The 16,576-nt window shown below is 40.6% G+C and overlaps 1 protein-coding gene across 1 annotated transcript; it reads left to right on the forward strand.

The window, feature by feature from the left end:
- The first annotated feature begins 2,519 nt into the window (after positions 1–2,519).
- LOC127580576 (troponin I, slow skeletal muscle-like) lies at positions 2,520–9,394 on the forward strand. Its single transcript, XM_052034164.1, has 8 exons — positions 2,520–2,561; positions 3,407–3,586; positions 5,020–5,061; positions 5,167–5,298; positions 6,421–6,510; positions 6,605–6,781; positions 8,916–9,010; positions 9,120–9,394. Exons 1-8 carry the CDS (start codon positions 2,520–2,522, stop codon positions 9,121–9,123), a joined length of 762 nt encoding a protein of 253 aa, XP_051890124.1. The 3' UTR covers positions 9,124–9,394.
- The last annotated feature ends 7,182 nt before the right edge of the window (positions 9,395–16,576 follow it).

Below are 16,576 nucleotides of genomic sequence, written 5' to 3' on the forward strand. Positions count from 1 at the left end.
ATAGAGGGGATATGGCAAGAAAAAATCTCGAAAGAAAAACATTTCCAGTTGCCTGCTGTGCGACCTTTAAATTTCTAACAATAGAAAGGAGCTGACCAACAGTGCTATACTGCCACTGACAGATTGAAGCTCATGAGCAACAGTGTATGACTACACGAGGGGTTCAGTCTTGGCTTCTGGCCACTGCTGCTGTTGGAAGCAGTAGCATGCTGTACATTATGGCTTAGGAAAGGACACTTTGTTGGAAGTATGGGTAACTGGAATGTTGTTCCATGTGTTTGGACTGTCACAATTCCAAGTTACCTCAGAAATGCACATTCCTATACAAGGCATTGCAGCTTTTAGAATATAATAAGGGTGCTATAAATAATGAAGTTACAACTTCTAACAGGCACAACAAGATGATAATGATTAAAAAGGAAAGAGTTGCATTTCAGTAGTCAATTCACAACCTCCTCTTCCCAAAGAGTTTCCAGCCAAAGAAGTTGAGTCATTGGTGTAATGTAGAATATGTGGCAGCCAACTTCTCCTCAACAGCCTCCTACAAACAGCAATGTGATAATGGCCAAGGAATTCTCCAGCATGGCATGACTGAGTGAATGTTATTAAAACTCCAATCCCCAAATGTGATTGTACACTTTGTGTGCACTTTGTGCCTGTCTGTCTTTTTGACATTGGTTCTGATGTGTGCACAGAGGCTGTTGGGCATGTACAGTGGAGATAATTGGCTTCCAGCTTCTAAGTATTCCACTCTGCACATGCGGCCCAACAACAGTTTTGTTGAGGCCTGCTGCAATGTTGGTGAAAGGAACCAAAACATCGATCTTCCTAAAGCAGGTAGTTTCCTTCTTTGATTCTTTTTTTCCCTAGTGATTCCCACCATCCCTTCTCTTCCCTGCCCTTATCCTGATGGTCTCTTCCCACAGCCTTCCCCCCCACCCAACCACCTGCCCTCAGCATCTGGAGTTTTTTGCTTCCAGCTTCACCCTCATTGCACCTGGCAATTACCTTCCTGGCTAACCCATTCCTCTTTACCTCTGGCACACACCTCTATAATTTCCTTGCCCATTACTTGATAGGGTTAACTAAAATAATGCTAAGGGATCTTTTAAATCCACTTGAGAGGCACGTTGGACTGGGTGGGCTGGGCAGCAGCTTAACAACTCCACCAAAAGATGGAATTTTCAATAATGTAATACTGGTAACATTGGACAGGATTTTGTGCTCACACATCTGAAACAGGCTGAAGCCTATACCTTCTGACTCAGTACCAACTGTGCTATCCAATCAGCAGAGAAAGCCACTGTCAATGAGGATGGATTTCTTCTCCCATTCTGCCATTGCCACTTCACCACAAGAGCAGCAGAAACCTGGTGAAGTGGGTGAATCTCCATATAAATGAACTCCACAGTCTATATTACAGAGAGCAGTAACAGAGACAGTGTTCAATACCAAGATTTAATTGTGGTCTTCATTTTACACAAGAATGCAGACCTCATTTTGAATGGTTAAGTATTTATTTTTGATACTAGATATCATTATTAGGTTAATATCTACCAAGGAGTCATATTATATTTGGGTTACATAAGAAACACCGATTTTAAGCCTACTTTTGATATTGAGGTTAATGCATGGTAAAGGATAGGAAAAGAAAGAGGAGAGTATTTACCTGAACAAATGATAGAAAAGAAATAGCTCTCTGGTTCGATTTAGAGGAGTTAAAGTATTCATATTTACGTCACATTAGATATGTACAGCTGGTTACAAGTCAAATGTGAAGGCACTTATGTATTGGGCTAGAATCACCAAGCTCCAGTATGGATAGAGCAGCAACCAGCTGCATTAAAATAATGTGCTACTATAGAGCAGATATTCCCCTTTAAGGCTCCAGAATTCACAGGGTGCAGGATTGATGCAAAAACATCTAACATTCCTGGCACTCATCAATAATGGTGGCCTGAAAGATCAATATTATATTTAGGAACTTAAAGCTATCAGATATCAATACAACTAAAGAGAGGCTGGAGAAAAGCAAGTACTGCATATATCGAAGGAAGAAAGAATATGACAAGCAAGAGAGAAAACCAACTTCTGTCCGTCAGGGAGGTGAAAATTCAGTGAAGACAGACCATGACTTGAAATAATTGGAGAAACGAAGGAAGAAAAAACAGTTTAGAAAAATTGATAGATAAGGGAAGTATCACAGAGAAATACATTGATTGGAAGCTTGGTCATTATTACTCACTGAAGTGTTACAATCTCTTTGCAAAGATCTCTTTTTGTTCAAATCATGGCAGTGTGAAATGAAAAGCTAAATTTCAACAGTGAACTAAAATCTCTCTTTGTCATTCCAGGTTTAAAGACTTAACTCCAAAATGTCTGATCAGTAAGTTGTATATTTCTCAGATTTTGAAATTAGATTTCTTATTTTGTTATCCAAAGGTCAAGAGTTGAGATATTAACATTCAGTTCCATTGTCTGTACTCCTTGCAAAAGGAATCTTGTTCATTCAGAAAGTCATGTCACAAATTCCACCAATAATTATATTCTGGTTTATTGATGTAAGTTTCTTCTACTGTCTCTTTACATCAGAGCAATTTTTTTGCAAAGCTGACAGACAATATGTCCGAAAAGAAGGGCACCTCTGCATTTCACTGAGCTATTTTATACAATACTGTGATCCAAGTCATTTTACTCTCTTTGTGGTGCATTGTATCTTTAGCACATGATGTGCTAGGAATTCAGTATTTAATGGCTAATGACTGCCCTTTAAACAATGACATTTGTTATATAAGATGCTGATTTGGAGCAGGACATCTCCCTCATGGTAGCCTTTTAAGCTTTTATTTTACCTTAAAAATGTTTTGTCTCATGTGGCTAAGACTGGTGTGTGCAAGAACAACGGGAGCTAAAAATGTACAGAAAGCAGCTTTTAAAACAGTAAACATTGTCAAAATTTGATGACCAAACATTGTCAATAGTCCAATCCACAATAAGGGCACTTATTTCTCATACCTTGAAAGAACAAACGTAAAACTATGTGATATTTGATAACTGATAAACTATTTTGAAAGTATGCCAAAATCACCAAATAGTTGGATAGTAAAACAAAGTTATAAATAGAAATATGAGTGATTAGGATTGTCTTTATGTTTTTAATATATTTGGAATGCTACTGTATTTGATAGAATATTACCATTATGATGTTTTCTCTAATGCACTTATCTCTCTCTCTCCCTCTCTTTCTCTCTCTCTCTCTTTTAGGGAAGAGGTAAGGGATATTAATAGACCTGGAGTTCTTCTCCATAGCAGCTGTACTTTTCATTATCCACATTTTGTTGTTTAATAGCCAACATTTGAGTCCATTTTGATGGCCTACCTGATAATTGGCCTTTTGATATTTTAGCAGTACGAAGAAGAAGAAGTTATCGAGGAAGTGGAAGAGACTGAAGAAGTTTATGAACCTGAGCCAGAGCCGGAACCCGAACCCGAACCCGAGCCCGAGCCCGAGCCTGAGCCACCAAAACCAGCACCTCCGAAGCGTATCACTCCTCTCTCACGATCTCATCATGAGGTTTTTGCTAAAGTAAGTAGCCTGTTTCTTCATCTCTTCTTCAATACGAGAGTTTTGCTATTTCCAACCATTTCCTATTTTTTATTTGAGAGGATGTTATTTATTTAGTGCCTACTTGTAAAGTCTCTGAAACTCAATACAAATTCGGAAAAAGAAATATTATTACGTCCAGTCCTATCCTAGAACTGTAGACTATAAGCTTTATTACAGTTTCCATGTTAAAGATGTGATAGAAAGACTGCTGGTATAGTCCATTCACTCTGTGCACAATCCCATAATGGTCCCAAGAAGAAACAGGTGAAGATTTTCATCCTACAATTTGTCACAAGAAATATTGTTAATCTGTTAAGTTTTGAGTCAGGTAATATTTATGTATTTTTAAACAATTTATCCACATTTAATATGGAGAGTTTGCAGGGTGGGCATGAGGATAGGGGCTTTCATCATGGATTTGGCCGATGTGGAGGTAATTGGTGGGAAGAGAGGTAGGAGAGGGATTGGCAGCAGTGAGTTCTGTGGGGAAGAGGGGAAACAAAACATAAAATGTAAATATGGGACTTACCTTATTGGGAACTCAATCTATCACTGCACTGTGAAGTCCTTGTTGTCTCTGGAATGCCAAGCAATATTTGCTCCTGGTACAACTTGTCTAATTTCCTCCAGAGTGCCCTGAAAGAAATGTTTAACAATGTTTAAAAGAAATATCATCCCATGCATGATTAACACAGAAATCACATCAAGGGTGAATCGTGCCTGGACCTGCCTGATTAAATTTTTTAAGTGGGTCTGTTCAACCTGTAAATGGTTGCTATCCTATTCCGTCCAGAGGAGATTGATTTGCAGATGCACTGTGTTGTAAAAAAAGAGCTGCAATTCTGAATTTTTAGGCTAACTATTTTTGTTTGTATTTGTTCAGCCCATGATGATGAAATTAGAGAAATTCAAGAGAATATTTTTACACTAATAGTGGTTAGCATGTGCATCTTAGTACCGTACGGTTAAGTTGGAACAAATAACACAATGCAATTAAGAAAATGCTGGATGAATTCATGATGGGAGAAAAGAAATGTAATGTTATGCCGACAAGCAGAGGTGAAGAGAATTGAGAAGAAGTTCATGAAGAGCTGAATGGCCTTTTTATGAACTTAGCTTGTCGATTTTTACAGCACATCGTTTGGCATATATGAATAATTTTATGTATGTTCATCCATTTCAAAATACTTTACGTTAGAAATGTAAATTATTTTGTTTTATTTTGTTATATTGTAAGTACATTCACTGATCCCAAACTCTCAGTGGAAGGGAGTTCAAGAATTAGCCCTGTTTGGTAGCTCTCTTTAATTTCCTTTTCAAGTTTGGCTGTCCATTGAATGCATGATCAAATGTACTTATCTAATAATCTAGATCTAACAACATTGAAATTTTGTTTTTCTTCTCAATAACAGAGAAGTAGTAAGATCTCAGCATCTCGCAAACTCCACCTGAAGGTGAGGTAACTTCTTGTGTTTCCTAGTCTACTATTTAGAAGATACTTTTGGAAAGTGAGCCTTGAATTATTTTTACACTGTGACTTATTAACAATGCTTGCACAGATCCTTATGCTTGCTAAAGCCAAGGAAGATCTGGAAAAAGAAATAGAGGAACGGAATGAAGAGAAGGAAAAATTCCTAGCAGAACGTGTACCTCCTCTCAACCTCAGTGGCCTTTCTATAACTGACTTGCAAGTAAGGGCATTTTACATATTTGTTCCATTTAAGCCAGGATCGTGTAAAACCTACAATATCATTAAAATTTATTTAACAAATGAAGGTCTGTGTTTTTCCAAAAAACCTTCAATAAACAAACATTTCAATGGATATTTTTATCCCCATGCAAAAAGTAGGGAAGATGCAAGCTGCCCACCTGGGGGCTCCAATGGGAGGCCCAGTCCACTTCGATGTCACATTAACATTTTAACAGTGAGGGAAACTTCCGGTTTTGATTCCATTAAAATTAGTAGTCCATGGACTGTCAAACTGGCAATTAACTTGGGAATGGGATGAGTACATGGGTCATAAGTGGGGAGGGATATACGGAATAGCAGCAGCCAAAATGCTTATTGTGGAGCCCTCTATCCAGCTAGTCTAGGAATTGGTTAAACTTACTTGACTGGGAATTCATCATTTCTTCTAGTCAGCAATGGATTCTCCACTTAAGAGTGTATCAGCCTCCTCATACTTCAATACTACCCTGGTTTACATTTAATAACATTCCTTGTTTGGGCTCTTCAGTTGCCTGATGATCCTGTTTAAATGGTTGTGGGGAAGAAGATGAATGGTTAATGCACAGTTTGAATTTTAATTCCTGTTTCACTGGATGGGGTAACTTAAAATTTCATTGTGATCTGGAAGGATAAAACTCCACTTTTGTGGCATATTAATAAATATTTAAATGTTATGTTTTGTTGGAATATTGCATTAAATGGGTAAGGGAAATAACTGGTCAAAAACAATCTGCTGAATGTCTTCAAGGTCAAGAAGGGTTTGATAAAATAAATAGTGATGGTCTGTTTCCGCTGGTAATAAGGGGGCTCAACTTATGATGGTCTTAAAAAGAACAAAATATGATCTTTGAAATGCTCCTTAACCACAGGGGTAATTAGAAAATGGATTTCTCCATTGGTGGAAATATCAATCTGTTATTTCTGAATGAGGCAAGTTCCCTCAGACAAGTTATATTAGTATATTGAAAGAACTTCTGGAAAGGAATTACAGTTTGGCTAATAATGTTTATGGGAAGAAATAATGAAAATGGGATCAAATCAGGAGGCATATGTGTAAATATTCACCTGACCTTATATTCTGCAGAACTTGTGCAAAGAACTTCATCAAAGAATTGAGATTGTGGATGAAGAAAGGTACGACATTGAGTTTAAAGCTGGCAAGAACAGCTATGAGGTACATCACCAATTTGACGTTTTGATCTGTGTCTTTTCATCTGTACCATAGATGCATCACCTTTAACGTTTTACACCCAATTTTCTGCCAACAGATTCATGATCTGTCCCTGAAAATTCTTGATCTTAGAGGGAAGTTTAAGCGACCTCCTTTGCGTAGGGTCCGTGTTTCAGCTGATGCTATGTTGCGTGCTTTGTTGGGATCCAAGCACAAAGTATCTATGGATCTGAGAGCCAACCTGAAGTCAGTCAAAAAGGATGATACAGAAAAGGTAACAATTAAATAACATCTCCATATTTTCATATTGGGATTACATTATGTTTATTTTCTGCTTCAGTGTTCCTATTCAAAAATATTCAGATGTGGAATAATTCTTCACTCTTAATTAATCATCAGGCATAGTTCCATTAATATTAATATCAAGCAGGTTTAATAAATACATTTATGAATAGTGAAGAGTCCTTTTGTAATTATCGTACCTCTTACAATGTATAAACACATAATGCCTCAGAATTTATTGATAAAAATAATTGTACAATTGATAGGCACATGCATGGTTAAACACTGTACTCCAGATGTCATCCTTGGTCCTTCAAAGATTACCCTGTAGCATTCAACTCTAGTGCAATCAACATTTATCAATGAATTAACAAGAATTTGAATTAATTATAAAAGTGCCTGAAAATGTGATATCTCGGAGAATGATGTAGAACTGAGCTCTTAATTGTATACAAGGCCATAATTTTAATATAACAACCTCTGTCCTGAAAAAAAACTTCCAAGTAGATTGCTGAATTCCGATTCCTTCAAATAATTATTACAACTTAAATAATGACATTATTTTATTGCTTGTTTCAGTTTTTACCTCAATCTTATATGCCTGTCCCTATCTCCATTTCATTCTCTGTAAAATAATTTAAATTTGGTTAAAAATTATAACCTTTCAACTTCTGCTTCTTTATTTGCGAGAATTAGTCCATGCCTTAGCTTGCATGATGACATCATTGCTGTTGTTCAGAGGTCTCTTTCAAGTAACACCTGATAGGAATTGGCATCATGAAAAGGGAATTCTGCACCTCAGTAACAGTAGGATCTTTGTGGGGACTTCTCCCTGAGGTCAGTGGTAGGTGCTGTTTGCTTCACTATGTTTTGCAGCACAGAGACAGGAATGCAGTGGAAGTCAGATGTACATGCACATGCATCTGACCTCATGCTCTTCCCCTGGTCTCACCATTGAGGCCAGGAGTGTTCTGTAATTTGCTGTGCCAAGGGACAAATGCACTTCTCACCTGATCCTTGACGCTGACACTTGATGCAACCCATTCATTTGAATGGGCTTACTGACCTCCATTAAAAAGATATGTTTTTGTTTATTTTTCTTTAATTCACTGCAGTGTTGCGTATTTTAAAATGCATTATTTATAAATTTTTAAAGTAATTTTTAAATTTTCTTAATTATTTATTTTTTTCATCTGTTCCCAAATGCATTAAATCATCAAAGGTGTTTGGAAATAGTGAACAAGCCTTCTTACATCAAGTCTTGTCAGAGACCATGTGAACAGCCCAGGGCAGGGTCTTACTTTCTGCCACCTGTGGCCTAGTCCTCACCCACAGCTGGCTGTACCTCACGGAGTGGTCGCTGCTGTGATCCCAGCCGTGCAGTGGGACCAACACAACAGTAAACATTTAGTACAGCTGCAAGGATCAGCATGATCCAGCCCATTAAGAATGGTATGTTCTCTTTAAGAGGAATTAGCTTTTCCTGCATTTTAATCACTAACAAATAGAGTCATAGAGCATAGAAACAGGCTCCTTGGCCCAACAGGTCCATGCCGACCAAGTTTCCCATCTAAGCTGGTCCCATTTGCCTGCATTTAGCCCATATCCCTCTAAATCTTTCCTATCCATGTACCTTTCCAAATATCTTTTAAATGTTAATGTACCTGCCTCAACCACTTCCGCTGGTAGCTCATTCCGTGTACCGACCACTCTCTGGGTGAAAAAGTTGCCACTCAGGTTCCTATTAAATCTCTCCCCTCTCACCTTAAATCCACGCCCTCTAGTTCTCGATTGCCCAACCCTGATCCAAAGCAACTTAAAACTTTCGTCAGATTTATAATGGACCAGACTGGCAGGCCGGATTTAGTCATCAATCGATTTGTTTATCAGACCATATAATTCCATTCACACAGTAACATTTTATAGAGCTTGAATGGTCTCATTAGCTGGTGGTCTCGTTGTCCAAAATGAGTGGGATTGAACATCAGGCAGGGTGTATAACACTATCGCACATAAAAAATTCCTGCCCTGAACAGTTATACTCTATGGTTAAACATTTTCTTTAGCTTGATTCTAAACACCTACCATTTACTCTAAGTGTGCACTGTTTTTCAAACTCTCAACAGGAACGTAACGTTGAAGTCAGTGACTGGCGTAAGAATGTGGCAGCCAAGTCAGGCATGGAGGGCAGAAAGAAGATGTTTGATGCTGCCAGTGCCCAGTGAGTTTTGCCCGATTCGAAGCACCTTAATTGTTATAAATCCAATGTCAGAAATATGATATAGTTTGATTTTGTTGAGAATATTTATTTATGCTTTGCTTTCCTACAGGTAATCCACACGGAATGTTGCAAGTTTTATGAAAGCTTAAACCGGTAGCTTTACTTCTAACTCTGCAGTGTTTGGTTTATCACTTTTCACACATGTTAAAATATTTTGATTAATGGTCTTCTTATTCTCTACCATCCTAATGAATTTCAGGTGCAGTATTAAACTTCTTGCATTTTTGGTGATTATAAATAGGAAATGATAAACTTTAACATGATATGTTTAAAATGACTTGCTATCCTGTAACTAAAAATGAGCAGTAAAACAATTCCTTCGAACTGGTTAATTGTCTCATTTTTATTATTGGACTTCTGATTTCTTAATTAGCTGTCAATTAATTGCTCTAAGCACTTTGGTAATGTTTTGATAGGATACAAATTTTGGAGACACAAATTCAAATCCCACTACCACAACTGGGGTGAAATAAAAGGCTTGTCTCAGTCATGGTGACTATGGAGTTACCAGATTTTTCACACCCTATGAATGAAAAGGTGAAAGAAAACTCAATGTCTGAAGAATGTGTGGATAGTTCAAGCCGTTGGTGCTTATAATTTGTGAATGTCATTGGTACAGAATGATGGAAGGTTATTTTAAGAATAATGTTATACCTGTGGCAATAATTGTTTTATATATTGCACTACACCTAGGAAAAAGATAATTTTCATTAAACATAGTCACAAGATTAGAGATAAAGAACGATGTAGGAAAGGGAATCGTAAATACATAGATTCCATGTCAAATAATGCAGGGTAGCGTAGTGGTTAGCACAACGCTATTACAGCGCCAGCGATCGGGGTTCAATTCCCGTCACTGTCTGTAAGGAGTTTGTACGTTCTCCCGTGTCTGCGTGGGTTTCCTCTGGGTGTTCCGGTTTCCTCCCACATTCTAAAGACATACGGGTAGGTTAATATGGGTTTAAAAAAAAATGGGCGGCGCGGACTCGTTGGGCTAGAAGGGCCTGTTACCACGCTGTAAATAAAATTTAAATTTAATGTTCAAGATTTTAATTAGGTATTGAATCTTCCTGGCTTCAATCTACATGATATGCTGATCCTTGCCCATTGCTTTCGAGCTGGCATCAGTAAAGCAACCACAGCTGGACAGGAAAGGCTTGAGATGGTTGGGCCTAGAAATCACATCATGCAGTCAGACATTGTAATCCATCCTAACAGTTTGTGAAAGTTAAATGATCAACAAGAACTTCGACTGTAAGGTTCACAGTACATTGTCAGTTTCGGTACGTCGTTACCTATTGAGGTCTTGCAGATGTCACAACATAGCAAGGCAGATGCTTTCCTTGCAGGCAGCTCTTAAAGGAACACACCATCATACACACAATACTCTTCTAACTTCAGGTAAGTGTTATTACACCATGAATGGATCTTGCAGTGATGAGTGGCGTAGAGGCAGGTGAGTCAATGGGATCTGGGCAAGCTGGCAGAGAACACCACAGCAGCTATGTTCTTTGTGCAGGGCTAAAACCAAGTGCTGTAGGCAGGAACTAACTGGGAAGGTCTCCATACTGAAATAAGTGCAGCTTCTGAATGCCAGTAATGCAGACAAATAGCTAGGTCCACTCTACCTGTTCCTGTGGGCCAGGGAAAGGTAAACAAAGCCTTCTTCCTTTGAGTCTGGAAGTTGGGTAACCTTGTTAATGCAAAAGAGAGTAATAAACCTTGAGACATGGCTGAGATCAGCAACAGCAGCCTGGAGTGATCCTGAGACCAGGAAGCTGAGTGTGACTCAAAGCCTGACCTCCATGGGCAAACCAGTCAAAACACTTGTGAAATTGTATTCAAGGCCAATGTTACATTTCAGATGGCGAGGCTGGAAATCTCACTACAGGTGAATTTTGCATATTGAACTACAGTTGACATCATGCGGTGAAGTTTCATGCTAGAAAAAAAGGAAAAAGCAGATTGAGAATCCCACCAAAAGATAAGACTATGAATTTCACAGCACATGCCACAACATGTTGAAGTGCTCCATAAAGGGCTAACCCAATTTTGAATGTGTACAGGACTTCCCGCTGAAACAAAACTAATAACCATCAATTCTCCTACCATGTGTCTGGCGTCTTGTGGTGAATTCAGAGGGACCTTGGTATCCTTATACATGAATCACTGCAAGTTAATATGCAGGTAACGCAAGTAATTAAGAAAACAAATGGTATCTTGTCCTTTACTGTAAGAGGATTTGAGTATAAGAGTAAAGGTGTCTTACTGAAACAATACAGGGCATTGATGAGACCACATCTGAAATATTTATGTACAGGTCTGGTCTCCCTACCTGAGAAAAAATACATGTGCAATAGAGAAGGTAAATTGGTTTATTATTGTCACATACTGAGGTACAGTGGAAAATTTTGTTTTGCATGCCATTCATACAGATCATTTCATTACAACAGTGCATTGAGGTGGTACAAGGGTAAATAATAACAGAATGCAGAATAAAGTGTTAGTTACAGAGAAAGTGCAGTGCAGGCAGACAATAAGGCGCAAGGCCAGAATGAGGTGCAGGGACAATCCACCAGATTGGTTTCTGGGATGTTGGATTTGTTTTATAGGGAGCGGTTAAAAGCATGAGAGGTGATAACATTGAAATGTCCAAATTTCTTCTGGGGGATGACAGGGGAGATGCAAGAATGATGTTTCCCTGGCTGCAGAGTCTAGAACCAAGGGGGTCACAGTTTAAGACTAAATGGTCAGTCATTCAACAATGAGATGAGAAAAATTTATTCACCCAGAGGGTGGTGAACCTTGGAATTCTCTGCCTAAGATGTGCAAAATTCTACCGGCCTTATCAGAGTGGATGCTGAGATGGTGCTTCCCCTGGATGGAGAGTCTAGAACTAGAGATCACAGTCTCAAAATAAAGGGTTGTTCCATTAAGGACAGAGATGAGAAGAAATCTCTTCACCCTGAGGGAGTAAATCTTTTGGAATTGTGGGTGATCGGTTGCTGAATACACTCAACAGAGAGACTGATAGATTTTCCGATCTTAAGGGAGTCAAGATACATGGGGCTAGTGCAGGAAAGTGCTGCTACATTCAAGATAAGTCATGACCTCAAAGAACAGTAGCACAAGGGGCTGAATGGCTCACTCCTACTTGTATTTCTCTCGTACTCCCCTCTAGAAGCAGGTGAACAAAACTCTTGGCTGCCACAGCAGTTCAAAATGGAGGGAATGTTGCACTGTTGGGAATGTCACCTCTTGGATGAGATGTTTAACCAGTGCCCCATCTCCTCTCTCAGGCCTTTCTGAAGCGAAGGGGAAATATTGCTGATGTCCTGGCCAACATTTACTCCACATTCAACATTCCCAAAATAGATTATTTAGCTATTATCATATTACTGTAAGTGGGAGCTTGCTGATGGACCCTAATTGGCTGCCTTATTTCCTACATGACAGTAGATTAGAGCACTACTTTTTAAAAGAAGTGGTTCATTATCTATAAGTGGTTAGGAGTGCTGTGAAAGCTGCTCTTCAATGCAAGTCCTTTTTCTCTCCTGTTACAATAGAATAAATTTGTAATGTTCTAAATATAATTATACCATTTTAGGGAGCAACTACACCAGTCCTATCCATTTAGTTTATTTTAAGCATGACAGGTGTTTTACAAATGGCAGAACCTCAGGAAGTGTGTTTACACGTAGTGCTTCTGTACACCCGAAATATTTCGGAGGAATGCAGAATCTGCTGTGAAGGCTTTTTGGACAGACAACAGATGCACAAAGAAGGAGCACTATTGTCATGTAAAAACCATTTAATGGAGTGTAGGCTCATTTGGTGTGTTGGGAACATAACTCTCAGTACAATCGTTATCAGTAGGAATAAAGATCAAGACATCCTTCGAGAGTTCCATTAATCCCCTGACATTGCTTTGATAGAAGATCTGTGGAATGCCGAGGCAAGTGGAGCCTTTGCCATTTCCAGAATTTTTGGTTACGTTCTAATGAGCAGGAGCAATGTTCAGACCATATTCAAGCTATCTACCGCCTGGGAACTGCATGCCTTCTGTCATTTTCCTAGAGGAAGTCTTCCTATTGTTGCTTCTGGTGCTCAGTTAATAAGTTAAATAGCAGAATATTTATTCACCCTTGCACCTCCACTAATCAGTCCTGTCGGACTGCCTACAATACATGACAAACTTCAAAAACCCCTTACCCCAGCCTCGGCAGGGCAGGATCTAGCATGTCCCTTGAAATGTTGGACTGGATAGGTGTAGATAATAAAGGGTAATTAAAGTAACCCCTTTTCTTACCTCATAAAATAACTCAGACAGGATGTTTTTAAATTAGCAGGCAGAGGGTCCTTTTAAACTGAACAGTGCATTACACAACGTTGTACTGTATGTTCAACACATGTGTGCTACCTTACAAATAGCGAGCTCCCCTTTAAGTAAAGCAACTGTTGTTATATGAGGAAAGTTCATAACATTCCCTGTAATTCCTTATGACACAGAAGGAGACCATTCGGCCCATCATACCTATTCCTCTCTCAGAGCATGCCCATCAGTCCCATTCCCCTGCATATCTCCCTGCAGATTATTCTTTCTCACATGCCCGTCATCTCTTCCCCAATTCTCTGGCCACCCTCCTTCACTGGGGGCAATTTATAGTGGCCAATTCACCTGCCCATCAGCAGGGATGTGGAAGAAAAACAGAGCGCACCTGGAAACCCACGCGGTGGGTCTCTGAGACGGTGCAAAATCCACACAACACCGAAGGTCAGGATCGAACCCAGCTCAAGCTGTGAGTCAGCAGAACTAAATACTGCCCTTCCACACTGTGTATACACTAATACCTCCCGAATAGCACCTGATAATACATTTCTGTGTGGGTTGGCTATGGATGGAAAGTTTACCAGATAATCAATCCTTATCCCCCTGAGCAAGAAGATGGAACTACTGCCTAGAAATAGGAGTGCACCTATTTTTGGTGCAGTAAATGGGTGCTAATTTTGGCCTAACACCAAATAGAAGTCACTAAATAAAAAACAAAATTATGACACCCTTGCTTTAAAAAAAATCATTGTCATGCTTTGCGCTCCTTATGGGATGTTAACATCTGAACTGACACTTGCTGGGCAGGCAGAGGTAACTGCACTTGTACAGTGACCCACAGTAAATGGGATTGAAGGGGAAATCTTGATATCAAATGGTCTATCATTTCTTATATTTTTATTAGGTCAAACTGTGAGGGTGGTGGGAGTGGGGGCAGGCAGGGGGTGGAGGTCATGAGAAAAGGAGTGGGCTGATCGTGCCCTATGGCCATTGTGGTTGAGCCCCACCTCAGTAGCAGTATCGGTCCACAGGCTGGGGATCCCTGAACTGCAATAAGCTCATCACAGAAACCCCGATCTACACCAAGGGTTGTTGGCAACAAAGTGTCGTACAAATACAAATTACAGGGGTGATTTTTCAATGATACTCTGGGCAGACACTCGAAGTTATGCAGGTTTCATTGCTTTCAGGTGGTGTACCTCTTGTTAAGCTGTGGGTTTATTAAGGTTCATATGTCACATTGATACAGTAGGAGTTGGTGGATAATTAACGGGCACCATGTTGCCACAAGCGTGAAGTACAATAGGGAAATTAAACCTGTGTTAGGGTACTTTCTGCAGCTACAGCTAAAGTGTGCATTCTGCAGCTAACGTGGCGTGGCGCTACTGCTGAATTTATGGACATGTTTTTCAAGGGTCCTGGATCAGGTTACTGAACCAGGCATGTTAAAAGCAACAACCCACTCACTGATGGCCAGTTTGGGTTTTGTCAGGACCTCATCAGAGCCTTGTGTCATGGTTCCAAGTGCTGGTCTTCGATTCGGCCCAATTGATGGTGTCTCGTTGTGCAGAACATGGTTTCCATGCACTGCTAATTGCATAATGACACACACCTGAGTGCCATCAGGAGACTAGTATAAGAATCCTGGTTTCACTAGCACTGGTTGCCAGAGTATTGGTCAATCTTTGGGTTGGCTCTGGGCTCCGCTACTTTTCCCTAGGATATCCTGTTTCTGTGTTGGGACTGTGCCTCAGATCCCTGAGGCAAGATTCCTCCTGGTCACTGCCTATCCTCTGTTCTGAGGAAGCATCCTGACTCCAGTCGTCTCGGTGTTCTGCATTTGGGTTCTCCACGATCTCTCTCTTTGATGCTGTGACACCTTGATCCAAACATGCACCAAGAAGGTGAATTCTGGAGGTGAGGTGAGAGAAATTGCCCTTGTTATCAAGGCAGCCCTTGACCTGCTGTGGTATTGAGGCACCTTGGTAAAGTAAAGCTAATGGGAATCAAATGAAAAACATTCCAATGCCTGGAATCAAACAAAGGAAGATGACTGGTCAATCATCCCAGCCCCAGGATATCACTGTAGGAGTTCTTCAGGGCAGTTCCTAGGCCCAATCATCTTCAGCTGCTTCATCAATGACCTTCCTTAAGGTCAGAAGCTGAGATGGTTGCAGAATGTTCAATGCCATTTGCAACTCATCAGCAAATGAAGCACCCCATGTCTACATGCAGCAAATGCCAGACAATGTTCAGGCATAGGCTGATTAGTGACAAGTTACATTCTCACCACAAAAGTAACAGGCAATGACCATCTCTACCAAGAGTGAATCTAACCACCATGTCAGTCAATGGCAGCACCATCATGAGCTCTCATTATCAGTATCCTTGGGGTCACCACTGAGGAACTCAACTGGATCAGCCACTACCACCAAGAAGCTCCAGGGCAACAAGAGCATATGAACACTTACAGGTTACCCTCCAGATCATGGACCATCCTGACTTGGAAATATAAATTGCTCTACATTCTTCATCACTGCGTCTGAATCCTGCAACTCCCCCTCCACTGAGGGAACACCTTCACCTGAAGAATTGCAGCAGGTCAAGAAGGTGGTTTACCACACTTCTCTGAAGGGCTATTGGGGATGGAGATTAATTGCTGGACGTAGTCATACAGCACAGAAACGGGCCCTTCGGCCCACCATGTTTATGCCGCCCTTGTACCCACCTACACTAATTCCATCTACCCGCATCGTTTTCTGCTTCACCTTGCCGTGTCCACACCCTCTTCGCATCCCCCGATCCACTTCCAATCACCCCGCCCTTCCCGCTTCACCTGGCGGCCGACACTGTGCCTGTCCGTCCCTGCGCCTCGTTCACCCTACACGGTCCGCTGGGCCGTCACCCTTTCAGGTCCGCATTCACCCTGACATCTCCCTTTCAGGTCCGCCTGAGTCAGACCATGCCTTCTCCCTTTCAGGTCCGTATCCACCGTCCGCATCCATCCTGCCTTCCCCCTTTCAGGTCCGCTTGAGCTCCACCCTGCTGGGTCCGCACCTATTTTGCCAGATTCACTCCGGATCGTCCCGTTGTTCGCTCCCGCCTCACGCTGCCTGCTCAGCCTGCTCATGCTTCGCCCCACCTGGTGCGCCGGGTCGTCGCTCTGCGCCTCTTCG

This window comes from Pristis pectinata, chromosome 19 (genome assembly GCF_009764475.1).
Source record: "Pristis pectinata isolate sPriPec2 chromosome 19, sPriPec2.1.pri, whole genome shotgun sequence".
In the NCBI taxonomy this organism is placed as follows: Eukaryota; Metazoa; Chordata; class Chondrichthyes; order Rhinopristiformes; family Pristidae; genus Pristis; species Pristis pectinata.